General features: G+C 40.0%; 1 protein-coding gene across 3 annotated transcripts; it reads left to right on the top strand.

The window, feature by feature from the left end:
- The first annotated feature begins 754 nt into the window (after nt 1-754).
- Nucleotides 755-27,043, top strand: kcnh6a (potassium voltage-gated channel, subfamily H (eag-related), member 6a). Of its 3 annotated transcripts, none has more exons than XM_082531164.1 (17): nt 755-925; nt 1,210-1,321; nt 4,470-4,700; nt 6,300-6,449; nt 6,732-6,835; nt 7,652-7,961; nt 9,620-9,822; nt 18,149-18,577; nt 19,500-19,917; nt 20,374-20,573; nt 21,373-21,625; nt 22,264-22,457; nt 23,394-23,493; nt 23,581-23,868; nt 24,073-24,253; nt 24,784-24,991; nt 25,500-27,043. In XM_082531164.1, the coding sequence occupies exons 1-17, from the start codon at nt 800-802 to the stop codon at nt 25,785-25,787; spliced, it is 3,795 nt and encodes a 1,264-aa protein (XP_082387290.1). In that variant the 5' UTR covers nt 755-799; the 3' UTR covers nt 25,788-27,043. The 3 variants fall into 3 exon arrangements, with proteins under 3 accessions (XP_082387290.1, XP_082387289.1, XP_082387291.1); XM_082531163.1 differs by having other exon boundaries at nt 24,070-24,253; XM_082531165.1 differs by lacking the exons at nt 755-925; nt 1,210-1,321; nt 4,470-4,700 and adding an exon at nt 5,672-5,836 and having other exon boundaries at nt 24,070-24,253.
- Nucleotides 27,044-27,576: the final 533 nt, after the last annotated feature.

Here is a 27,576-nt window from a genome sequence, read left to right as displayed (position 1 = left end):
TTAGTTTTGACAGTTCAATTGTTTCTGCAGTGGCACTTGCGCGCCTAACCGGTGCAGTGTATAATTCCTTTCTCCCACAGAAGTCCTGGATTACTTTCACCTACAAACTTAAAATGTGCTTTCTGAACAATTTAAAAAGGGATAAAAAACCTCTCACAGAGGCACATGTAAACACAAACAAATGAGTGCACTTTTAAGATTACCATCACTAGTTTAATATAATACTTCAGAGGTGCAATGGCAGCCACAGAGTAAGAAGATGCTGCTATTTTCAGCACAGTCTTCAGATGTAGGGTGAAGCAGAATAGACTGCTGTGGGTCTGCACTCTATCATTGTCAAATCACTGTCGAGCTATCCACAATGCCATAAATAGATAATGTCAGTATATACATTTCAAAATAAAACATTACTTCAATGAGAAACAAAGTACAAACAGCTATTAGATAAAAGATATGTAGCGCCTAAGGAATAGGGTGCCAGAAATGTAGAAGAAATAATTAATATGATTACAAAACCAACCAACCTTGGATATCCAGGATTACTAATAACCAAATTCTTCATAGTTTTTCATCACAAATATCTTCTAACCTGACTGACAGTGATGCTAATGAGTAATGTTATGGGATCGCTTCCCTGAATTAAAATTCCATACGGTATGTCTTCTAAGGTATATCTAATATATATGTAGAGAGACTTAATACTTATATATACATAACTGATGCGTCCGCTGTCTTCTGCCTTCACGCTGCTGATGGGCGACAGGGGGTGGTGCAAGGGGAGTGGATTGGGATCGGGCTAATGGGAGCTTCTTCACTGCCATCCTTATCGCGCATTGTCCAAAACTTGAGGGAGAATGCAGCGATTATAAAGCAACGAACGGATTCTGCGCTCTGCAGCTTTTGTTCACAACTTGTCCCACAACAGGTAACCTCACTAAGGAAAAGACTTTCGAATCGGTTTCATACAGCTTTTGTTGTATCCTAGTCTACTTTTTACCCCCACGTTATCAGCGTGCAACATCCTGCAACTGCTATTGCCCTGGCAACCAGCCCTCCTCTCCATCATTCTCTGGCGCTTCACCCCTCACCATCAGAGGCAGGCTCCGAGGGAAGCCAAAATCTGCCGCTTACGCTCGCCCTCCAAGTGGAAGTGGACCCTTTTGTTCACTGGCGTCAGTTCAAATCTCTTTGCTTTTTTACTTATCTCAGGTTCATGTGTCGGAAGTGTTTTCTCTCAGCATCAAAATGCCCGTGAGACGCGGTCATGTTGCGCTCCAGAACACTTACTTGGATACTATCATCAGGAAATTCGACGAGCAAAGTAAGTGCACATGAAATTAGTTTCAGTTATGCGTCTGTGCTGCTGTTGAGGTCCGAACAAAGGGTGTGATATTTAGATTCCAAACGTTTTACAAAATACATATTTAGTTTTCCCATTTTAAACATTTGGACTGGTTTTTGCTGCGATGGTTTAGCTCGCAAATGCTTTAAATAAATCCGAAAGAGATGGCAGAGACGGGCGAACTCTAATTTACGCTGAATTAATTACCGTACATTCTCTATTTTAAAAGGGATAAGTGTGCTCTTTGTCTATGGGAAAAGTGTTTCTGACAGCTAGTTCATCAGTAGGAGTGGTAGCTTGTATTTATTTCAGAGCTGTTAGTGTATCCAGTTAAATCTTGTTGGTATAGTTTTGTTTGCTTTATTTTTCACACGTCTGTGTTTGTTTGTCGGTCAGTCTCATTGCTTGAACAACTGTTTACAACTTGCATAGTTCCCATTTCTGTATAGCTGTATATCTCAGATTTCTGTAAAGTTATTTATTTCATATTCTGTATAGTTTTTCATATTTATATCCTGTTCATAGCCTGTACATAGCCTGTACTCACTACAGCCTGTACATACTTATAGTTATAGAATATTCACAACATACTTCATACCGTGTACATTATAACATACCATAATAGACCCATTTCTGTAATATACTTACATATCTATACCATTGCTAATATATATTGTAATATATCTATATCACTAAAGCACTTCTGGATGGATGCAAACTGCATTTTGTTGCCCTGTACCTGTGCATGTGCAATGACAATAAAGTTGAATTCTATTCTATTCTATTCTATTGAACAGATGGTAGAAGGACAGGCTTTTTATATTATAATAAATTAACACATCTTATCTTATCTGTATCAGTAATGCTGACAGAACCCAGCTGCTGCTTTTATGTTTGCGGGGTTGTTGCACCTGCATGTGAGTTTGTTTGTGAGAGCTCACCTTATGACTTACATTGTGTTCCATTAGCTCACATGTTCCAATGGCTGGAAGAAGAGACCACCTCTCACTTATTGGAGAGGAAAAAATCCCTTTCCCTGAAACCACAAAGGCCTCTGATAGAACACATATGTTGCTGTCTTCTTTTGACCTGACCATTATTTGTATGCAGTTTTACCTTCATCCATTTTCTGTACTTAACACTTATTACATGAGCCTGTAAATCTTTGTTAATGCTACTTTAGTTTAAAAACAAAAACACTGACAGACACCATGCCACATTATATCTCATGTGCCATAATCAGTACATTTCCTCACCACTAGCAGCGTGTTGACACAGGACTGAAAATAACCCTGCCATCCTGATTAGATACTGACCATAGATGGAGAAATAGTTGATTGCTGACAACTCTCAGTCTGTTTTAGTATGATCAGCTCTAGGACCAGTAATGCTTGAATCTCCCAATATCCCCTAAGAAACCCGTATTATGTAATGCCTCTACTGTATCCCAAAAAGGTGTATGTGTGTGCACGCGCAGTCTACATACACGTGCACGATAAGGTGAGTGCACGTGCCACAGTGGTGCTGCTTAGCAACGGTGTGACGATCAGTGTTTTTGCTTTGAGCCCCAGATAATGACTTTGGACAGAATGTGCTTTTCCACTCTAAGAGCTCACCCGTTTATATCAAAAAGAGGGGCCAAGAGAAGAGTCCCCTGCTCTCATCTGTGTGGGCAGGAAACAGCTGTTTAACCCAGTTTCACCAGCGTGTAATAAAAAGGCCAATGAGAGGCGACAGAGGTTATGTATGTACTTTTCATTCAGATCGTTCAACTCCTCCATTAGCAGCCTTCGAACAAAACTGCCCCAATTCCCTGTCATGCAGCATTTTTGGGACAGTGGGTGTTTCTGTTGCCACGAACAGTATCATTCATTTCATCGGTACTAGGCACTGAAGGACATATGAGCTTGGAGTTACTGTTAGGGATGTTTCTGAAAGCAGGGTGACTCTGAGAGACTCAGAATCAAAGCTCTGACTGACCAGGAAGAACCATTATTGTTGTAACTGACACTGTACAGCCACAGTGTTTCCCCCATGATGAAAGATCACTGATGGTGGTGGTCAACGCCCCAGTGAGTGTCATTAGCTGATGAGAAGTCCAGCAGCTACCATGCAGTTAGAGATTTGATCTCAACTTTAATGGCATTATTTTATTTTATTATTTTGTCGCACTGTCACATGTTTATCTTATTATGAAATTTCAATGTAAAATGATCTTAATATTGTGTTTTCATGAACAAAACTATTTCAAATGTAGGCTAGGTGTTACATTCACAAGTACTGACCTTCTTAAAAGACAGACTGGCAACATTTTTAATACAAATCAAAGCTGGTGGCAAAAATATCAACTGTACAGTGATTGTACTTTTAAGATATGAAAACTCTTTGATAAACAATGTAAATCTGGAAATGTAATATTTTTACTGTTTAGGTAGCCTTGCTAAACAAATAAAATATATTCATAGGCAAGTGGCTGATACCAATGTAATGATGTAATTAAAAAATGTCAGATACACAGGCTCCAAAACCTGTAGATTCCCATAAGTTACCTGGCGCCATGTGCTATACTCCAAATACCCTTATGCTGAAGTGCCCACCTGCTCCTTTTCAATCCCTTGGGAGGAATTGTGACGCTAATAACATTAGCACCATGGAAAAGTAGACTTCATTAGTTCCACTTCAGCTGATTGTCATGCCTAGAGGAGGAAGAACAGACTTTGTGGGCCGTGAAGTCAATGCGTATCCACAACAGTCTGTACTTCAGCATCTTTAAATCAAATTAAATCTTAAACAGTGTAAACAGTTTAATTGTCAGCATTAACAAACTATCTCTTTCAATCTTTCAGTGACAGGCATAAGTGCAATCACTGGAATCAGGCGTCATTACCCTCTACGAAGTATAAGGCTAATTTAGTTGGTGAGATAGTCATGGCTAAGCTTAATTTATGAACCTCTATGCAGTATATTATTTCTCCTTTAATGAGCAGAAAGTTTATTAATATTTATAAGCAAGAAATTGGCTTTATCAGTGTTGCTTCTAACCCAGCTTTAATGGGCGGTCGTTGTACTGCCACATGGATATCTTGCCTTTATAAATTGTCAACTGACACTGTGTTCCTCCCTTCAGATCGCAAGTTTATTATTGCCAATGCCCAGATGAAGAACTGTGGCATCATCTACTGCAATGAAGGCTTCTGCCAGATGTTTGGTTTTACCAGAGCAGAGATCATGCAGCAGCCCTGTACCTGCCAGTTCTTGGTGGGTCCTGGCACAATGAAGAGTTCCCTGGCCCAGCTGGGACAGGCCCTGCTTGGGTCTGAGGAGCGCAAAGTGGAGATCCTGTACTACTCTAAGGAAGGTAAGACACGCGAAAAACAAAAACAAGACAACGGAGCTGGAGGAAAAATGACTGGAGTAAGCCCATTTATAGCTCGAAACCTCATGAAAAGAGTCGTCTGGCTGTCACAAGATTTGGCCTGCTGACAGCTTGATTGTTATCAGAACAGTCCAAATAATCCTCCATATGTTCAACTAGTTTATCATTTATCTTCTGACAAGAAACCTTGTTACAGAGATCTTAATCCAGAATGTTACCTCAGTCCACCAGCCATTCGATTGGATCTGTTTTAAAACATCCTTCCTGCTTTCCAAGACTAGTCCTTTCATTTTGATAATTCATCATGATAAATGTCTGGATCTGATGCACAAAGATGATTTTCATGTGAATAATTTTTGCAATCAAAACAAGTAGATAGTAAAAGATCGTCTCCCTTTAAGTTTGTGTAGTTCAGGAGATTCTTTATTCATCTCAGACCACTATGTTTGGCAGGTATCCGAGTTTAGCTGCTATCTTTTGCTGGACTCCCATTGATCTTGCGAATCCGTCACCATGGCCAGATTATGCTTTTATATTTAGGCTTATATTTAGGCAGGCAGACTCAGCGTCTTAATCACTTCTTCAAACCTGCTTCTTTTGGTGTAGCCTTAATTCATACTTGCCTGTATTCTCATCAGTCCTATGCATGATTCTCTGCACATCGTTTACTTTTATTTTTAAAGTTTAATTTCCTGTTTATTCCAAGTTATTTGGGATGCCAGTGAAACACTGTCCTCTGCCGAGGTCTGTGTTTAACCTCCATCATCTCTTTTTCTTTATCATCTTTTTCTGGCACAAAGGAACTGAGGTAGACACACATGAGTGAGCATGAGTTAGACAATGACAGTTACCGACTATAAACCATACATTTACTGTCTACATTTATACAAGGACATTCATAGTACATGTCTGTTATAACTTTTGCCATTTGGGCATGAGGAGCGGAGTTTAGAGTGCTGTTGTCATGGGAATGGGATTGTGTGCCAGATCAAATCCACTAAGCATCCATTTGTTTTGTTCCCCTGCTTCCCACTGTGCTCCCAGGCTGAACAGACCGGGGAAAAAAATCTGAACATGTGATTGCAATGTGATTCAGAACAAGACTACAGCGCTCACAGGTCGATTTTTTTTCTTAACCTCCAAACAAAATCTCTGTTCAAGGTCTTTCAGGGTGAATGTATGAATGGAAGTGAATGCATGCACTGTGTGTGTGTGTGTGTTTGTCCGTTCTGCCCTCTCTCCTGTTTCTATTTTTGGAGCTCACTGATTGTGAAGTGAAGTCAGACCTGACAGAAGTATTGCTCATTTAGCCTTTTTTTTTTAGCTTCCACAGTTTTTGAAACGATTACTTTCTTTCTTTCTCCTTTGCTCATATTGCTTTCTCCTGTGTGACCTCCCTTAGAAACATAACCTCGTTAAACTAGGCCAGCCTTCAGCTGATCACATTTTAGAAGTAACTTCTAGGTTACCAACAGGGGGTGTAGCTCAGTGGTAGAGCATTTGACTGCAGATCAAGAGGTCCCTGGTTCAAGTCCGGGTGCCCCCTGTATAGCTGCTGTTTCTTATCTTTTGTGTCAATAGGGACCTGCAGACCCTGCCTTGTGGGAATCGTTCCAGTAAAAAATGAAGAAGGCCTTGTGATCATGTTCATCCTTGACTTCCAGGAGCTCATCGATCCCTCCCACAAGAAGACTGCTCTCAGACAGAGAATCACCCAAGGATGGGCCTATTGTAAAGCCTTTCACACTGCATACTGCATGTTTTGTTTGTGTTTCAAATTTATAGAAGCTAAACATTTTTCTGTCTTTCTCTTTTCCTGTGAATTCTGCAACTGTAAATATAAATTAGAAATTAATGTGTGTAATTAGTCTTGATTTTCTCATCATATTGGTCAGAATGTGTACTACTGTCTTACCTTAGCAGAAAAGTTGGATATTTTAAAGCAGAAAAGTTGAATTGAATACATTTTGAACTTCGATAACAAGTGAGCTGAAGATAAAGTTTTCTCTTTAGGCCAGAATCGCAGGCTGAAGATGAGGCTGCCGGTGCTGCGATCCATGCGACGACCTTCACTCTCAAAAGATCAGTTTGAAGGAGTGGTAGTAGACTACCTGCAGGTGAATAACACATGCATGCAGTGCAGTCCATTTGCATGAATGCATGCTTTGCATTTTGCTGGAATACATAAACACATCTGGCAGTGGAAAAAAATCTGTACAAAGATAATACGTCATACTGTGACTCCTAGGCATGACATTTGCAATGATACAATTTTAAAACTTACTGACATATTATGCCTGCAATGCTTCTACTGTTCTTCAATCATGCATGAAGAGCACTAATCAAAATGTTCTACACACTATAGTAACAACAAAGTCTTTGATTTGCCTTTCAAGTGCTATATATACAATTTTAGTTTTATATGCAGTTCAAATAGTTAAATACGAACCACCTTAAATAGCAGAGAGATGTTTTTGAAGCAGAAGTTCTTGTTTCTCAGCCCAAAAAGACACCAAATGGAAGAATAAGGGGGAAAAGCAACTGGTCTGTTTATCTTTCTCTTCTTAGAATTTTCCTTTACTTGTGTTTAGAGTTCTCTCTTTTGATGAATGGCACCTTGTATGAAAGTATTTCCTGCCAGTATCCTTACCTGACACTGGAACTGTACTGAATCAGATAAATTGACATGTTGGGACTGTTTTACATTTACGTGCTGGCGGGGAGGTGACATTCCTCTCTGTTTCAGAACAGCATTTGTGAAGTGTGAAATATTACAACGTTTTTAAGAAAACATTTAGAAGAGAAAAAAAGCATTTCAAGCCAAAAACCAGCAGATATGGTGTGTAATTATTTGTTTGAACTATAAAGAGACGCATGGCCTTCATTTACGTAATATTCAAAGTAGCTTGTGCCTTATTGCCCTTCCTTGACAGCCAAACAGCGAGGAAGTCCCTCTGAAAGAGTTTCGGATCCCATCTAAGGAAAGCTGTATGCAGTCTGAGACGGAGGCTCTGATAGAACAGGACATGGATCCCCCATCGCCGGCAGCTCAGCCCTCCACCAAACGACGCTCCCTTCTGACAGATCGACTGGACCCCATGCATGCCTTCCCCCGAGGGACATTACCTCGAAGTTGCTCGAGGGACAGTGTTCGGAGCCTCCGACGTGCCTCGTCACTGGATGACATCGATGGCATGAGGGCAGAATGGAACAGTCGGCCTGGAGACCCCCGGACTAACAGCAGTGAGTGTCTGATGGGGCATCTCAGAGGGAAACTAAAGCTGTGAATAAAATATAGAATTAGTAAGAGTATCATCAGGTTATCGTTGCTGTATTTGTGTCTCAAAGAAACTATGAAGTCTTTACAATGCATATTTTTTTATGATGTTAGGGGAATTTAATGTGTGTTTAACTTTTTTTCAGGTTAACCTTCTGACAGGAATATAAAGCAGCATCCTAATAAATTAAATCACACAAAGCACTTTTCACAGCTGGTTTCTCTGACTAACTCAGAAAATGACACAGAATGCAGTTCAAATTTTTTTCTTCATTAGCCTTTTATTCTGTTTAAAAAAACCTGCTTTGAGACATAAATTTGCCTTTGTTATTATTGCCACTTTGGTTTGCATACAAACAAACATTTTCACTGTGAGATCTGCTGGAAGGTTTGCTGGTATTAAAGGGATCTCTAACAAGTCGTGTCTATTATTTGTTATTTTAGGATACAGTAGGATCTCAGACTTGAAACAAGCTTGCAGTGGTGGCAAACATGTTGACAGATGAGGTCAGGCAGGATGTTCACAGATGACATTGTGATCTGTAGAAAAATTAATGGCGGGAGAAGCAAGACAGAATACATGTGCGTAAATAAGAGGAAGACAGATGTATCAGTGAAGATGCAAGGAGCAAATGAGTTTAAATACCTGGGGTCAAAAATCCAAAGCAGCAGACAGTGGACAAGAGAGTAGAAGAAGAGAGAGCAGGCAGGGTGGAGCAGGTGGAGAAAAAAGTCAAAGGTGATTTGTGACAGAGGATGCTAGCAAGGTTCACAAGATGGTAGTGAGAAATGCTGTGATGTGTGGTTTGAAGATGGTGACACTAACAAAAGACAGAAGGTGAAGCTGGAGGTGGCAGAGCTGAAGATATTAAGAATTTCATTGGGAGTGAGCAGAAAGGACAGGATTAGAAATGGGTACAGCAGAAGAACATCTCAGGGTGAGTGTTTTTGGAAAACCTAATTAAAGAGGCAAGACTGAGATGATCTGAATATGTGCAAAGAATGGTTAGGGGAGGAGGAGGAGGAGGGCTGTGTATTGGACACATTAAAGAGGACATGGAGGCAGATGATCAGCTGTAGCAACCCCTAAAGGGAGTAGCTGAAAAAAGAAAAGGAAGTTTATATCAGATTAGAAAGTGAGGTGACACATCAAATCATTAGTATTATCAAGTTAAATGCAGTTGAATTAAATGTTTAGTAGCTTAAAATGTCCTTGGCATATCCTAAAACACATAAATGCAAACTAATCAGAATCAAAACTGATTTTTTTCAGCTGAGCTGTAACAGCTTTCAACAGATTTCTCACCAGTTCGGCACTTGTCAGGTTGTTGATGTCAGATTGTTGCTCTGATATTTATAACACAGAGAGCGTCCCTCTGTGCAGCTGCCTAATAAAAATTCCAGTAGAGACACAATAATCAATTCTTCTGTCAGTGATTGGGTTTGTGTTAAAATTGCTCATCACTGCACATCTATTAACCTCCGCTCTCAGGGGAAATACTTCATGAGGAAACGTTTTCTTTTGTACAGGTTCCAATCATACTCTTCCCGTTTTCTATTCAATCTACTCTTCCACAGATTTTTTTTTTTACTTGACTGCTGATGCTGTTGTTTTGTGTTGTAGATCTCAAGCCCAATACTCTGAACTCCACTTCAGACTCAGACCTTATGAGACATCGAACCATAGGCCGCATCCCACAGGTTACCCTCACGTTCAGCTCTGACCGAATGAGACCGCCTTCCCCAACTGAGATTGAAATCATTGCACCCAGCAAGATTAAAGACCGAACGCAGAACGTCACAGAGAAGGTCACTCAGGTCACACAGGTAAGCTGCTCTTTACCATCTCAAGAGAAAAAAGGGAGAATAAATGCCTGTTTTCTTTGCACTTTACTCATCTTCACTCATTTTATGTCATCACCAGGGTCTTAAATTTTCCATTTCACATTGCTGGCTGCATATATATTTTCTTATTCAGTAATTGGCTACATCAACCAAATTGCTGTCTGATCTTTAAGAGGCAAAATTGCCAGAAATTACTTGCTTCTCACCTGTGAGATTGGCCAAATTGTTAAATGACTGTAATAACAAGGGACCAGCGTTCCTTTCTTCCCTTTGTTTGGTTAATACACAACAGCAGATATGTCTGCAGCTGCTGAACAGCAATCAGTGGTAGGAAACACTAAAAGGAAGAAAATGTTCACAATTACAATACTTATGTCCTAGAAAAGGAATCAGTGACACAGACTTCGGCTGGTAGAATTGGTTCTTGTATCATCTTCTGCTTGGAACATGTTGTGTTAAACTACTGCATTTTTTATTGTTTTAAGCTAATACAAGGAACAGCAATAAATAACTGAGTAATTAATATTTTCAGGTGTATTTTTAGCTGTTTTTGGCTCTTCCTGAAAGAGAAATTTATAATGTTTCTAACTGGAAAAAAAGAAATATGATCATTAACATCATATTTCTGTCAGATAGTTCAGTCAAAGGTGTCTATAAATGGTACATGCTTCAGGGTGACTGAAGACGCGAGACATCCGAACTCACAGGGTGAAAGCGTGAACGAATAATCTCACCTGAGGTGTGGCATCTATGGCACCGGCAGCAAAACACATTCATCAGCCACCTGTCATCACACCACGGTGTCTCTGTGTATATTTTGGCAAACTGCCTCACAAGAGTGAAAGAAGGACCACAATGGAAAATACCTTAAAATAACCAAGAAGGGAAACCGTTATTTCCAGTAAAATACAGTTAGGTCGATAATTTCTTTTTTTGCAGTTTTGCCGCTATACACGACAAGTGATTTAAAATCAAACGATGAGTACATGTGATTGAAGTGCACAGTTTCAGCTTTGATTCAAGGGTTTTTTTACAAAAGTACAGGATAAATTATTTATTATTAGCAGTCATTTTTATACACAGTCCCCCAATTTCAGAAGCTTAAAATTAAATGAACTGCTGGCTCACAGGCAGTTTCATGGTGAGGTCAGGCCTGAGCCCATGTAAACAAATGCAGCAGACATAATATTTGAAGCTGATTCAAAAACCTCACTTGATGCTTTATAGCTTTGCACTTGAATTACATTTGATAGTTTTAAAATTCACTGTGGTGACGTCATATGTTAGTAAGTAACATGAACAATGATTAAGAAAAGCAGTTTATAGATGCCAAAATATTTTTTAAATGCATTATTATTTGTACAGCAGTATGTCATGTTTTCTAGTAGTAATAATTAAATTATTAAAATTACTATAATTATTAAATATTTTTAATAGATTTGATGAAGGTCTCATGCCGCACTAGACACACTGCACAGCAGGTTGCTGCCATTAGTAAGTATAAATGGATCTACGAATGTTACATTGAACATAAGAAAAAATGATAAAGCTTTTCTTTATGACTGTAACAATGCAAAGGCCTGTTTGCTCAGGTATAAAGCAGAAAATAAGGCAATGCTGGGCTCCCTAAGTGCATCACATTAACCGGTTTATCTGAGAGGCTTTCAGGATGGTCAGTTGAGCCTCTTTTCAGCCAAACTGACCAAAGAAGGGTTTTTGTTTGTGTCCCATTTATCTTTTTTTTTTTTTTTGGAGTGGCTGGTTTGTTATTTTAGCAGGATATCAGATATAGGAGCTATGGGTTCACTATGAGGTGTTTTGTAAGCTATTTACATGGTTCATGACTTGTAACATTTTACAAGATTTTAATTATCTGATTCATTAAAGTCTTTAAAATTTAGAGCGTCAGCTGATTTAATATACAGTATGATTTTTTTTTAAAATCTGGGTTAATGATTCATCTATTAGTTCCTCCCCAAATATATATATAATCCAGGCTATAAAACTACACACAGTAACTCACAGTAAGTGATTTGATTACATTTGGTTGCAGTTCACCCCAATTGAATCTGCCTCTGGGCATTTAAGCGACCATGACTCGGTTAATCTTTGTGAAGTTTATTAAATTACTTAGAAAGTTTAATAAACATTTCAGTACGGATACCACCTTTTAGGAGATGTTAGTTGTGCATTTGCACAGTGCTGTGACCTCATGTGACTGCATTGTGACTGAATGTTGCTGCTGTGGTGGTGGTGAGATATTGCTTCTTTGCACTGGGAGTGATTGTGGTATTGACAGCCAGCTCTGACTCTATATGCAAGCAACGTAGCTTCTGTGGTCCTGGAAAAAGTGACTGCACAAACAGAAGACCTCTCGAAAAGCCTGGCTGAACACTTCATCTGTTATCTTGGCTTAGCTGACGTCATGAACAAGATTGGTTAGAAAGTAAGCGTTCCTCTGTTTAACCACACAGACAGAGTTTGTCTGCTTGTCAGGGAGGTTTGTTTTAGTCTTGTTTTGTTTTTGTTGGAAGGTAGAAGGTAAAAATAAAAATAAAGATTAATAAATCTCTTTGGTATGCCACTTGCTGGCAGACCACACACCGTCTTAGATGTTTAGTTGTTTTTAGATTGATAAAGTGCTTTGATGAAGATTATACAACATTAAATAAACTCAAAGCATTTCCATCCATCCATCCATTGCTGCTGCTTTATTTACAATTAATTAAATCTATTCCTGTTTTGTTTTTTGATATTCTATGAATGTGAAAACATATTTCTTTTTCAAATATATAACAATGCACAAAACATTTTAACCTACTTTGTTGAAAATTGTCAGAGTTTGTGCACCTGAGGTTTCAGGTGTTTCCCTTCCTGGTCACCACTCATGTACACAACTTAAATACATATGAACCATAACAGTAAAATCTCTCCTAACTACATGACTGTTCAATCCTTTTAGGGTTAAATTCTATAAACACAAAGGTCAAGCATCCAAATAAAGAAAATATGTCTGTGTCTTATAGAAATATAAACTTTTTCTTCAACATTCAAAAATGAAAAAAAAAAAGGTTTCATTAATTGCACATGCAAATGGAAGTTATTTCCAAATTTCTGTGTAGTCATATTGCTGTGTTTTCTTTATGTAATGTCAGTACATGAAGAATGCCTGGATGTATGTAGGGCTCACAGCTGCCTGTGAGTGTGGAGAGGAGTCCTGCTGGTTAGCTGGATTTATGAAAGGGAGCGAGACTATTGAGCGGCACTCGTGGCTTGACGTTGCCAGTGACCTTGGCCCCTGGAACTAATGGAAGTGGAGGGCAGTGGGCTTGGTCTCTGTGCCTCTGTCAGACACTAAATCACAACTGCGTGTTGTTACCGCTGTGAGTTTTTGTCCGGTTAAACCAACTTGCTTGAGTATCATAATGTTGAGTTCAGAGACAAGAAGGTCAGGCTAACGTCACAGTAATCACGGCTGCTGCCATGTGAACTGTAGCAGTGGTCTTTTACTGACTGTGAGTTTTCTACAGGTACTGTAATAAATAGTAAAGCACATGTTGCCTTTCTCTGTGGCCCCAGTTTCATTATGCATAGAATGTTTTCTTTATGCTGCCCTTATAATTGAATTTCGATTGGCAAGTTAAAAAAAGAGGCATGATGGTTGTCATTGATCTTTGTTCATATTGATTTGTCTGCATAACACAAAGCACACTGCGATTGATTATAGACTGTGGCTTGTTAAAGACAGATAACTGTACAAGAGCCTCAGCACACTGTAACTAGTACTGTGTGTCGGTGTGTATGTGGCGCCCCCTGGCGTTGACTGATCTTGCAACAGGGCAACTTGGAGATAGTTGCAGCTTTAACTGAGTGTGGCTCTGTTTTTTGCAGGTTTGCACAGCTATTTTTTTTAGTATTTGTCTCCATGAATGTGTGTGTACAGGTTGATAACATGCTCGTTTGAGATCTGATTGAACTCTGAAGCAGTCACACCCAAATAACGCGTGCTTCTAAAAAACAACATCCTCACAAGGCGTCTTAGAGACTAGGCAGTTAAAAATGTGTAAATATATTTTCCAAATATCAGGGTTGAATATGAGGTTATTTGAGTTTTTTAATGGAATTTATTAGTTCATTTACAAGACTTTGCAAAAAATATTTTTTAAAAAGAATTACATTAATTCAGAGGGGAGAAAAGACAGGGCAATGTTACCGTAAACCTTTATTTTTTGAAAATATAATAAAAGTGATTGGAAGGTTATTCACAAAATGACAAGACCTCACATACACTACATTAATTCAGATAATAATTTGCATATGCAAAAATACTAAACAAAACCAAAACAGCAAACACGCACAATGTATTTGCATTCACAAACAATTCACGCAAATGCTTTTATAATTATTTCCCCAGCAACTGACAATAAATCTCACCTCCTATAAAGAGTGTATAGAGCTAAAGGGAAATTTTACTTCAGTCAAGAGCTTAAAATTTATTTAGCTGTTTAGCTTTTTATTGTCAGGCCAAACACAACCACCTTTGATTTTTTTCTCCAATAATTACTACTTGTTGAGCATCACACAGGAGGCAGGTACCATCATCCATCACTTTTTATGTGCTTGAAAGAGGATCCCATGATGAGGGCAGGGCTACAATCAGGGAGGAAGAGCGAGAGGAGCAGAAGGGAGGGAGACACAGACTGACGGACAGAGTTCCCGTCTCCCTCTCTCTTTCTCTTAGTCGTAGTCTTGTCCTGCTTTTTACCCTGTGGTGTGTGTTTCAGCATGAGCGTCAAGCAGAAACTTCAGCCTGTGAGTACAGCCTTACTGGGTCTTTCATGCTCTCTGCAGTTACCCTCAAAACTCCATTTCTTTTTCAGCTCCACATTCCTGTTTGTTAGCTGCCAGTGTTCCTTTCCCTGTTCTTCCTCACCCCATCTTTAGTCGTCTTCCACCTCAAACTTCCAGCTCACTGAATATGTCTCCACGAGTTAGAAATGATCACTTGACTCAAGTTAAGCTGATGACATGTCAAAGTGACGTAACTTCACAGAGATTACACGAGAACTGTGCAGAGTTAGAGCACTTTCAAATTTACTGAGGGGTTTTTAAGCTGAAAATAAATGCTACTTTCATGTCTGCATTCTATTAATGTGATATTCACATCCTAAAGGCTTAATTTTATCTTTACTTATTTTTTATAGATACTATTTAAACTTTGAACTAAAATATTTAAAATGTTTTGTGCTTTGCATTGTTGCTTTATCCACAGTTGTCATATTATTATGAATATTTTATATTTCTGCTCTGAATACCTTAGAAGAAGCACTTTCATATATATATTTATATCTATATGCATGTCTCTCACTTTTTCTCTCTCTTCATATATTTATATATATATATATATATATGCTGGATTATTACTATTATATGATATATATTTTTTAAATCGTGTTCTCTGATTACAGCTCTGCTGACTTTTAAATCTAGTACAGCTTGAAATGTATCAGCTTGATCTCTTCCCATGATGACTTTAAAGTCGGAGTAGCAACAGAGAGTTGTAGCGTGCAAATTAGAGGTGCCTGTCGTTGTCTGGTCATCATTATCATTAAACAGAGCTGTGGTGGACATCAATAACGTAACATTTCTTGGATGAGTGAACCTTTGCTCATGTGTTTACATTCTCATTACTGTGTTGTCTCTTCACATCTGTTCAGCTCCTGTGGTTAGTTGCTTACACACAAAAGGTTGTCACAGTTTGTTGTCCTAGATGGAGAATTCAATAAATTCTGTGCACTTTCTTCCATTTACGTCTGTTTTCCAAACTGAACGCTGTCTTGTTGGTCGTAAACCCAAATTATGAAGCAAGTGAAGCAGCCAACATCCCTTTACTGGAAATATTATCGAAACCTTGGTTATTCCCAATGACCATCTTTTTTTATATATAGTACTCTGTCTTGAGAAAAAGTTTACTTTGACTATTTATGGACACTGCTTTCATTCAAGCTGGGAAAGTGGAAGGGAAATGCATTTTTGAGGAGACTTTTTTTCCCTCAACGAACAAAAAAATCTAAATATATATTACATTTTGCAAGGGAAGATGGGTTTACTGGTTTCTTGTACCAATATGTGACAAATTAAAGGAAAAACTCTCGACTTGTGGAGATCCAAGGGCCCTGTTTTGTTGTTGGGACATTTTTCTGGGTGCACTTCTCCCCTTGGATGGATAGCTCATGTATCAATCAATGCAATGTTCTTCTGAGTCATCAGATTTATCCTGTGGTGAAACATTTCTAGCTCGAATTAAGAGAAAAGAGAGAGATCTTTTCAAGCTTTACAGTGTCATCTCCATCAGTAGGAGGGGAGGGATCACTTAATAGTTAAATATAAATAAGATGCACATCATATGTCATGGCCTTCACAGTCCCATATGTATCCATCTATCAGCTGGATACATATGGGAGATCTTTGGCCACAGGGTTACACCACATTCTCTTCATCAAAACACCAGATAAGAAGCTGTTTTGGTGAATATGGTTCATTCCCTGCAGTGGGCTTCAGGACTTGAGCTATAGCACACCAAAAGCTTTTCCCTTTTAATTTCTCACTGATCTGTGTGCTTGCCATACAAGTTCAGCTTCTTTTGTCATGATGACTATCAACATAATTATGCAAACTGAAATGTAAATGACGGTCTAACCGCCAAAGGGTTTGTAAGGACAAGAAGGACATGGAAACCCAACAGCATGTACAGCAGTTTAGCGCTCTGTGGTTCATGTAGATGTGAATGTCAGTTATAGTGCATTAAAAGAATAAAGCACTTTGATTTCTGCAAAGCCAGTTTGGCCAAATAGAGCTGACCTTTCCATTAACAGAAATTACCTAAAATCACTCCTCTGCATGAAGCCCAGTCGATGCCAGCACTTATTCCAGTCTGAAATTGATCAGATCGCTGGCAGAAAGGGTCACGTGGCAATCACGTGGTGCAGCGGAGGCAGGTGAGGCTGCAGTGGACTCTCTAAAAAGGACAGGGATTTGGCTCGGTTAAGTGCATTTGAAGAGAGGATAGAAGAAGGCAGGAGCTGGGATGTGTGTTCATGGCAGTCATCAGCAAACATATTTATCTGGAAGAAAGTGATGAAGGAAGGGAGATGGGGAAGAAGGCAGGTGGGGCTGCAGAGAGTTTGGAGAAGCCTCCTCTGCTGCTGTGGACGCCAGGATGAGAACCTGGACATGGAAGCTCTTATTGTTGTACCGGTCAGTGGATCTTACTCATCACTGATTCAGTCACTGGTAATTTTCTGATTTGTGTTGGTCTGCATGTAAATGGTACTCGACATATGAGTGGATTTGTGTTTTGCTCTTTTCTGCCACCCTGAAAGAAGAGTCCAGAGTTGTTTTTTAACCTCTTGCTGTTTTAGAATATTAGGTTTAGAATATTTTGAGCAATGCACCATTTATTATAAATTAAAGCCGTGTTCATGATGAAGTTCATCATCTGAGGTGGCATGGCACTATCAAAGGACATGCTGGGCTTTACTTTAAGGGTGCAGTGGGGTGTGGTTAATGTAAAAGTATCCCAGTGTCTATCTATTTATCACAGTACTGCTACACCTTATGGATTTTTGCAGCTTGTATTGTAAATACTTGAGATGGCACTAACAGTAATTATGAAAACTACAGTTATTCTTGGGCTCTTGGGCTCTCGTGCACCATGTTTCCTGCAATAAATTCTGCTTGTTTTTCAGTTTCCCCAACCTTCGTCTTACTTGGTCAGCAACAGCTACCAGACTGTTTTAACATACACTCTTTTAACTCTCTCTTTAATTCTTTTAAGGCACTATCAGTATGTTGGAATTTTTAAAAAATGACTGAAATTAGTTTTGGCTGTTTTGTAAAGAACATCATTTTCATTTTAACTAAGAAAATTGAAATTTCTTATTAAATATTGCTTTATGGATAAAACCTGAAAATTGTTAAATTCTAATAATTAAACCGCAGTGAAAGCTGTTTAAATGATAACTTAAGATGCTGACTTACAGACCAAAAACATTTCACATTTTTATGTCAGAATTAAGTTATTGTTTTTGAATAAGGATAGTTGTTTGCTTTGTGAGAACTGTGCACTTACTTCCTTTACTCTCGTCTCAGACATTAGCTAATGTACACGCCTCCCCCTTTTTCCTGTTTTAATTGTATGCTTCATAAAGTACTCTATATAGTATTTATATTATACTTTCTGGCTATGGGCCTTGATCTTTCCTCCATTATTAATAACCTCCTCTGTATCCCATTGGCCTCTTATCAGGTGTTATCCCTCGGAGCTGACGTGCTGCCAGAGTACAAGCTCCAGGCCCCGCGCATCCACAAATGGACCATCCTTCACTACAGCCCCTTCAAAGCAGTATGGGACTGGGTCATCCTGCTGCTGGTCATCTACACGGCCATCTTCACGCCATATTCTGCTGCCTTCCTTCTCAATGAAGCGGAAGAAGAAACACAGAGAAGAATCTGCGGCTACACCTGCAACCCACTCAATGTGGTGGACCTTGTGGTGGACGTCATGTTCATCGTGGACATCCTCATCAACTTCAGAACCACCTATGTGAACCATAACGACGAGGTGGTCAGCCACCCGGGACGCATCGCGCAGCACTACTTCAAGGGCTGGTTCCTGATCGATATAGTTGCTGCCATCCCCTTTGACCTGCTCATATTTCGCTCTGGGTCTGAGGAGGTGAGAAAGCTATCGGAATATCACTTTGTGTTTCAGACAAAAGATTAAATGAAAAGTCTCCTTTTATAGCCTTTATGTGTAACAGATTTTTACAGTTTTGCAGTAAAACTGGAAAATTACTCAAAACACAACTTTTTTATTAAAGTCAAATACAGAAAGTCCCAAAATACAACCAACTAGGACATAAAACAGGTAACTCGGGAACAGACTAGGGTGGATAAGTAGACACGCTGACAAACGCTGTAAGGGAGCAGCAATCACAGAGGGCAATCAGGGGAAATGGAAACAGCAGGAAAGTGAGGCATATCCAAGATAATGATATACAAGAAGCAAAACAAAGCATGTAAAAAATAAGAGGCACAACACTGACACACACAGCAGCCTGGCACAGAGAAATATGAAGGAAAGCTAGGAAAATAAACCAAAATACAAGACTTATGTTTAAATAGCAAACTCTCAGCCTTAACAGAAACTGCCATCAGAAGTAGCCTCCAAACCCTGGCATTATCAAAAAACAAATACCAATCAAAACTCAACTAAATAAACAAGTATACTAAACTCAAAATGCATGAACAACCCCCCCAGCGCCATGGCACTGCTGTTATGAGTGGCAGCTCTTGGCCTTTTAACTCTTACTAAGTGAACCAACTAACGCGCCTGTGCTTTTTGTGCTACAAATGTAGCTATATTTGGTTTGGAGAAACTTTTATCTGTGATGTCCTTTTCCTTTTACCAGTTTATGTAAAATTGATATTTTTATAATACTATGATGGAGTAATTATTGCAGGATAGCTGGAAGCATTATGGACAAATTAGAAGTGTTTATATGCGTTTTAAGAAGATGGAAAACCCGCTGAGTTACACATGGTAAATGTCCAGTCTGCTAATAGCACTAACATTAAATCTTCTCTGTCTTCAACAGCCTCAAACAACCACTCTTATTGGACTACTGAAGACGGCCAGACTTCTGAGGCTGGTGCGAGTGGCCAGGAAGTTGGATCGTTACTCAGAATATGGAGCTGCTGTTCTTTTCCTCCTTATGTGCACCTTTGCCCTCATTGCTCACTGGCTGGCCTGTATCTGGTACGCCATCGGTAATGTGGAGCGTCATGGCTCTGCCCGCATCGGTGGCATGAAGATTGGTTGGCTGGACAATTTGGCCGACCAGATTGGGAAATACTATAATGACAGTGACCCAGCCTCTGGCCCTTCAATCAAAGACAAGTATGTTACAGCCTTGTACTTCACCTTCAGCAGCCTGACTAGTGTGGGCTTTGGCAACGTCTCACCCAACACCAACCCAGAGAAGATCTTCTCCATCTGTGTCATGCTAATCGGCTGTGAGTAGAAAGGAAAAGGATCAGAAACATGCAACACTTCAGACTTCGAATCATTGAAGTAGAATCCAGAATATTTTGCTCTAACTCTGAAGCTCATCTTAGAAACTCTGGAGTAATTCAATTCTTCTTGCATATATTCAGTCACTTAGGTGATATTTCCTCATTTTAATATGAGGAAAATTACAAAGATAATATCAAACAAATCAGCAAGTTCAAGGAGAATCATGTCAAAATATTAGGTCAGTCACTGTTTGTTAGCTGGTAAAATAAGTCCTCCAAGATCTTACCTGTTTTTATGAGAACAACTTGTACTGTTTACATAAATCCAGTACATCCTGAGCATACATACAGCCTTTGCTAACCTATTTTTTGATGGTACAGAGATAGACAGGAGAAATATAATCAAATTTATCACAACCCCAGGAGTAAATTGTTTCTGCCTTCTGTTCCATGCAGCTTTGATGTATGCCAGTATATTCGGAAACGTATCAGCCATCATTCAGAGACTTTACTCAGGCACGGCCCGCTACCACACCCAGATGCTGCGGGTCAAGGAGTTCATACGTTTCCATCAGATCCCAGGAGGTCTGAGACAAAGGCTGGAGGAGTACTTCCAACATGCCTGGTCCTACACAAACGGCATCGACATGAATGCTGTAAGGAAATGAAAAAACTTTGACTGCTGCCTTCCCCTTATGAGCATGCTTTCAAAGTGCAAACGTCAATGTGCACATTCAGAGCACCTAACTGAAGTACAAATAATGTGTTACAATTTATAGAAACACTTGCTGTCCTCAAGTTCTCAAACCAGTTTTTCTGCATGTCCAGTGTTTGACCTACACTGGCTGCTTGCCGTATTCTATGCTGCTGCAATGGCCCAGTTTTTGTGTGGTGATCTTTTAATGTCATGTAGTTCTTAAAAGTAGTAATAAGTACAAATCCAGGCTTTGTTTGATGCACTTGCTCCCAGAAAAAAAAGTTTTCGTAATATTAAAATAAAACCTTTATAACACATTTTATTTCAAACGTTTTCAGAGACTTTTAGGGGCATCTTTGTGTTCATGGGGGTATAGCTCAGTGGTAGAGCATTTGACTGCAGATCAAGAGGTCCCCAGTTCAACTCTGGATGCCCCCTCTTCATTTACAGACATTCATTGTTTCCGGTGTCTCATAGAGAGACCCACTTTTCAGATGTGATGTGCGTCATGTTGCTGGTTGGGACATCCCTGCTAACCAGAGCGCAAGAGCAGAATCAGTGCCTGCCAATTCAATGAGGGAATAGCTTATCAATTGTAGCTCTCATCCTGCATGCATCAATCTGATACTCTGCTCCCCTCCAGACCTTTTTCATGTGCTTTCACGTTACTTCTTTTTTTATGTTACAGAAGCTTAAAAAAGAAACATAATATGAAGACAAAGTTAGATTTCCTGTGTCCCATTTGTTTCTTCCTGCAGGTTTTAAAGGGTTTCCCTGAGTGTCTGCAAGCTGATATCTGCCTTCATTTGAACCGCAGCTTGTTGCAGAACTGCAAAGCTTTTCGAGGTGCTAACAAAGGCTGCCTGCGGGCTCTGGCCATGCGATTTAAGACCACCCACGCTCCGCCGGGTGACACCCTAGTCCACAGTGGGGATATTCTCACTGCCCTATACTTCATTTCCAGGGGTTCTATAGAGATCCTCAGGGACGATGTGGTGGTGGCCATACTGGGTGAGCTGCAAGTTGCTAATAAAGAGCTTTTTATTATTACTTGTTAACACTTTAAGAAAAATCATTTCATTTTCCATTTAGTTAAAATAATTATGACCAGAATACAATTTTCAAGGTTAAACAAAAAAATTCACCTATTTTTGGGCAAAACCAGTTTAATTTGTTTATATTTATCTGATTATGAAATGTTTTTTAGCTGTTTTATTTTGCAGTCCTGTTTGTTTTCCACTCACTTGTTCTTTCTCTTCCTGCAAAGTCACAGCCAGAACTGACATTGGCCCTTAGTTCACATCAGCACACACTTGTGTGTGTGTGTGTGTGTGTGTGTGTGTGTGTGTGTGTGTGTGTGTGTGTGTGTGTGTTGTGTGGCCAGAGGTGTTTGGGCACAGCTCCACTTTCATTCCACAGTGATTGATCATCAATAGAGCCAGCACTGGCTTATCCAGGCTGCACGGGTCACATCTTTGTGGCTGTACTGCTGTGGATCAGGTCACTGTGGTGCATTCTTTTTTAATAATGCATTAAACATTAAACAAGAAAATAAATAAATAAAAGAACTGACATTACCCTGTTATTGCTTATACAAGGATGGGCTTGCCTAATTGAATTTTCCACTACTTTTGCTGTGATGTATGTAGGAAAGAATGACATCTTTGGTGAACCCATCAATCTGTACGAGAGGTCAGGGAAATCCAGCGCTGATGTCAGGGCTTTGACATACTGTGATCTTCACAAGATCCTGAGGGACGACCTTCTGGAAGTGCTAGACATGTATCCTGATTTTTCCAACATGTTCTGGAACAATTTGGAGATCACCTTCAACTTGAGAGACGTGAGTGCCACCAGGGGGCGTTGTTACACAGCATCCTGCTTGTGATTAGAGTTTAGAGTCATAGATTTATGTCTCAAGATCTATTCTGTTAGTAAAAACGTAGCAAATCAACTGAGATGTTGTCATCATGACATCATAAACATGCTAAAACTGAATTTTCTGCCCCGGTTTTAATCGGTCCCCTATGCCTTTCCTCTCTGTGATGAGTGTAACTTTGTGTGGGGTCACGCTTTTCTTTTAATTTCTTTTAAGGGTTAGGGCAGAAATACCTGCCTTTCTCTTTTGGAAACAGGAACTTCCAGTTTGCTGATCTCTAGTGCTGTCAAGAAGATAAACTAGAACCATGTCTATCATTTCAAAGTAAATGAATCTATTACATTTTCCAAAATGCTCCCATATGACTTCATGACGTTGTTATTTCTTGTTATTTATAACTAATATTTATAACAGTACAATAAATAGAATAGAATTGCCCTTTATTGTCATTGCATGTGTACAATGAAATTGTGATCAAACATGTATAAAATGTCCATTAAAGACATTTCTTTTCATATATTACTCTGTCAGTCCTGAAATAATCACAGTGGCTAACTGGAGCCTTCCTGGTTTCTGAGTGTGGTGCCGTTTCAACTTAAAACTAAACGGTTTGGAAAAGCACTTAATGTGAGGGCCCTCCAGACAAACATGTAAATATAGGCAAAGTGTGCAGGAGGGTTTAGAGGCAGTATTGAAACTGGGGCATTTGAACAACACACTCAGTAAGCATTGTGCCACAGCGCTACAAGTGGTTACCAGTATCAGAGGTAATCTTAAGTGGTAAAATCATAAAGATCTCACCTAGATTTCTAAATATACTGATGGAAAAGGTGCTGTATGTTTCTTTTAAGCAGGAGATGTGGTTTGTAATTTTGAATTACTGAAGCTGATCTGTATCAGGTAGATAGAATAAACCAGACAACCCCAGGCAGGGACTCTGAATGTGCCTATCGTCTGACGAGGCATCGGAGAAGCTCACTGCGTCGGAGAAACAGGCCAGGTGAGTAAGGGACGCGGTCTAACGCCAAATGCTCCTGTATCAACTTATTGTCTTATTCCTATCTGAGCTGTGACTCTGTGTGGACAGACGGGATGGATCGTGAAGACTCTTACCCAGATCAGTCACGTTCGATGTCAAACCACCACCGGGGAACAATGGCAGGATCTCATTGGGAAGACCTCTGCAGCAGTGCTAGTATATGTTCACAGTCTAGTGATGAGGAAATGAAGCCCATAGGACACAGCAAAGGGGAGTTGTACCCCCATGCGGGTGATACCAGAGACTATCCATCCGCAGTAGTCAACCTTCTGCCTCACAGTGGACCTTCAGCTGGACTCGGCCCGCCTGTAGACCTTGGAGGACCTCCATACTCAGGTAAAATCCACTTAAAACACTTTTGGAGGCACAGAGAACACAAAAACTCCACAAATGTAAATTTTTTATTCCATTTTAATTTGCTTTTTTTGGTTTGAATGCAGCACTGATAGATAAATAAAAAATAACTGTGGAGTAATACATTCGCATATTTTAACAAACATTTTTTCAAGAAATGATTGTTCTTTTACTTTTGCACAGCAGCAACCCCTATCAACATGCCAGGCCTGTACAGCTACTGGCCAGACCGCAGAGCAAGTCAGTTTTCAGACAGCCAGAGGCGGCCATCCTCAGTAAGGGCGAGTTTTCACCCTTCACCCTGTGCTGAAGATCGGCCCAGTGAGCTAGAGTCTCGATTGGAGCTGCTTCAGTCACAATTAAACCGGTAAGCTAGACTTATGTTGTTTTAGAATTAAAGAAATAAACAAAAAGGGGGCACCCGGATTTGAACCGGGGACCTCTTGATCTGCAGTCAAATGCTCTACCACTGAGCTATACCCCCGGTGCAGAGGCTCCTGGGAGGTGGATGCATTTGTCACTGTTGTCCCAAGGCAGTGTTTGCATTTCAGCTCCACCCTTTCTGTGTTTGCATATCAGTTTCCAGCTGAGTGCTTACTACATGGGGCTATTTTGCATGTGTGTGAGAGAAAAGGAGGAGTAAGAACAAAATAAACAGAGATAAGAAAGGGTCAGGGGTGAGACTGAAAATGTCCATCATGTATGTTTTCTTTTAACTGCCTGCCTGCTTCCACGTGAATGATCGTGATGATTCTATAGCGACAGATAGAGAAAAGTGTGTTAACACTCATAATGCTTTATAGAAGTGTTCTGACCAGGATCAAATCATAGAAATCAAAGAAAAAATGTGTGAAAGAGTCTTGAAGCCATATATCTTTATCTTCTTGTCTTGTCCAGACTGGAGACCCGTATGACTGCAGACATTAATGTGATCCTGCAGCTCCTTCAGAGACAGATGGCTCTGGTGCCTCCGGCCTACAGCGCTGTGTCCCCCAGCCCTCACCCACCTCATCCCACCACACTGTACAGCACGGGCACACCCACAATCCACACCGTCCCTCCAAAGCAGCCACCACAGATCAACAGCACTGCCTCATTACTCCAGGTGCTTTACTTATCATATGCTATGTGCAATAAGATTGCTCCTCTATAGTCATTACTTTTTTTGACACTTTTGCCAGAAAAACTATTTAAGCAATTCAATTCAGTTCATCAGAGTTGAAAAAGAAAACAAGAACTTAAGACATCCATAATCCTGAAAGGAAAAAGAATAACAGAGATATCTGATAAATCTACAAGTCGAACGATGATTGTTATCTCCAGGTTTCAAGATAACAGACTGCCTTTTCGCCCCAATCATCATTTATGTCTTGCATTATCTGTAGCAAGAGATCAGTTAATGCAGGATCTTTCTTCCTTGCTTTTGGATTCAGAGCACTTTTTTTGAGCCCAAAACATCCATAATATTAAACTATTTTTTAAAATTAGACTCTAAAAAAGATTCTGACCTTTGTGTCCCGCAGAACATCAGTCAGGCCGTTTATTTAATATAATTAAATTATACACTACATACATCTAATCTTGTATGAACTAATACTTCTCTGTCTTTCCAGAGTCCAGACTCTGACTGCAAGCACAAATCCAAGGATTCCCTGTCCAGCGGGATCCATCTAACTGTGGCATCAGATGACACCATGTCCATGTCACCAGAGGCAGACCGACCACATCTACCCTCTGTCGACCTCACTCCTCCTCAGATCTTCTGCTCTGGAGACCAAGAGCCTTCGGGACTTCTGTGCGGCATCCAGCGCTTCCCCTCTCTCCCGGAGCACCTGGAGATCTCCACAGAAATGCAGGAGATCCAGAGGCATGTGTCTGATCCTGTCCTGCCGGGCAGCTAGAAGAGCTATCACTGACCCTCACACCCTACAGCCTGGTACTTTGGACAGTACAGCCATATTTTCCCCACATCGGTACTTCCTTCCCATTTAAACCTCCTCTCCTGTTCAGATGCTGCTGTGGAGCGTGGGATGCCTTGCCTTTCACATCACAGAGGGTACACAGTGTCTCGAGTTTCTCAAGCACAGACCGAACAATGCCCTCAAGGCTGCTGTAGTTTTGTGCTCCAGCATCCCATCACTCCCAAAGTCCTGTGCAATAAAGAGCAGGATGGTGCACTGACATCTACAGGACATGCCAAGCAGTCACTGGATCTCAAAGCTACACCAACCGCTCCTACATGGAGGCGTCCTTGAAGAGAAGTGAAATGACAAGAAAGAATTAAGAGGTTTCACGTTTCAAGAATTATCTGCAGTCACTTTGTGTAAGAATTGCACATTTAGATTTGAACATAGAAAACTATAATCAGCTATTTGGAAATGAAATTATTTTCATATTGCAAATATTTATAGGTACATTCAGGACCATGCACTTAGTAAATGTAACAACTGTGAGTGGTTTAGGTTCAGTGTTTTGTCGTTGTTGTGTATGTTTAAAAATATCAAAAAGTCGTACAATAACTGTCTCGCACACCGTGAAGGATGACGATTTATGGCAGACGTAGGAGAAAGCGTCGTTTTCATCTCATATTTCCTGTTGCAGCATTTTGATGTGAATGAAAACGTGTCAAGCGTGTCATGAGAAAATATTAGAATATACACAATGAAGCAGCACAGAACAAAACAAAAAACGCCAAAGTTTCATGTACATTTAAATATAGCTCTTACAGTTTTGTTTTTGGTCACGAATGCTTTGATTGCTCCCGTTTCTGTGTTTGTTTATCCGCTCACCTCAGACGTGTGTCGACTATTTCTCAAAGCAGCGTGGTCACACGGTGTCGTAACGCTCCTGATGTGTTTATCTGAAAGTGCCAATAATGAAGGACTTGTTCTCTCAGTTATTTTGACTCGCAGTGGACAAACCGCACCCTGGACGCACGTAAAGGGAAATCAGCTTAGTGGCAATTGAAGTGGATGGTAACTGTCAATCGCATACAGGCGCAGAGACGACGTCTAAATGTGCGCCGAGATGATCTCTCAGTTTCAGCCACGGGGTGAATGTAATGACCTATTAAGCATTTATAATTCTGTGAAAGGCTTCTTCAAGCACAGATTCCTGTTATTTGTCTTTTTTAGATTAAAGACACACTGCAAAGTTACTTCCTTTTGTTTTCCAAGTAACTTACCCGAGCGCTGGGATAATAACTGCAATGCCAAATGAAACATTGCAAACACTTCAAAATAACAGAACACACTAAAGCTAAGCTTTTCAATGAATATATAATATATTGTCATTTAGGAGGACGGGTTTTCCTAAATATTGTACACCTCAGCCCGATCAACAAGTTGTAAGAATACGTGTATAAAAGCAAAAAATCTTGATGTAAATTTGGCCAACCTCACATTCAAGGTCAACTTTTTTTGCACTTCTGCACCGTTTTCAATTAGGCTGATGTTTTCAGGTCTCTCAAAGGAAGGCTGCTTATGTCCCCTTGCTGTTGTGTCACTTGCAGTGGCAGCTGGATGTCCTCTAATGTGTCAAAACAGCAATCCTGCAAAGCCAAGGGGAGCAGGTGATGAGGAAGTATGACGCGTGTGGCCAAAGAACTCAGGGCATCACACTAGAACTCCTTGTTGATAGTCTCACACTCGGGACAACTTTATAGTGCACAACAGGATGAAGCCAGTTTAG

The sequence above is a fragment of the Aulonocara stuartgranti genome (genome assembly GCF_965226115.1).
Source record: "Aulonocara stuartgranti genome assembly, chromosome: 4".
Taxonomy (NCBI): domain Eukaryota; kingdom Metazoa; phylum Chordata; class Actinopteri; order Cichliformes; family Cichlidae; genus Aulonocara; species Aulonocara stuartgranti.
Note: the sequence above shows the minus strand (reverse complement) of the source record. Positions and strands in the feature narration are given on the sequence as shown.

Bases quoted from the DNA above. Each gene is read 5' to 3' on its own strand.
- kcnh6a (XM_082531163.1), top strand. From the start codon at position 800: ATGGGAGCTTCTTCACTGCCATCCTTATCGCGCATTGTCCAAAACTTG. The intron at 21,626-22,263 runs GTGAGCTGCAAG...TGATGTATGTAG, and splicing joins TGTGGTGGTGGCCATACTGG to GAAAGAATGACATCTTTGGT. The intron at 23,494-23,580 runs GTGAGTAAGGGA...CTGTGTGGACAG, and splicing joins GCGTCGGAGAAACAGGCCAG to ACGGGATGGATCGTGAAGAC.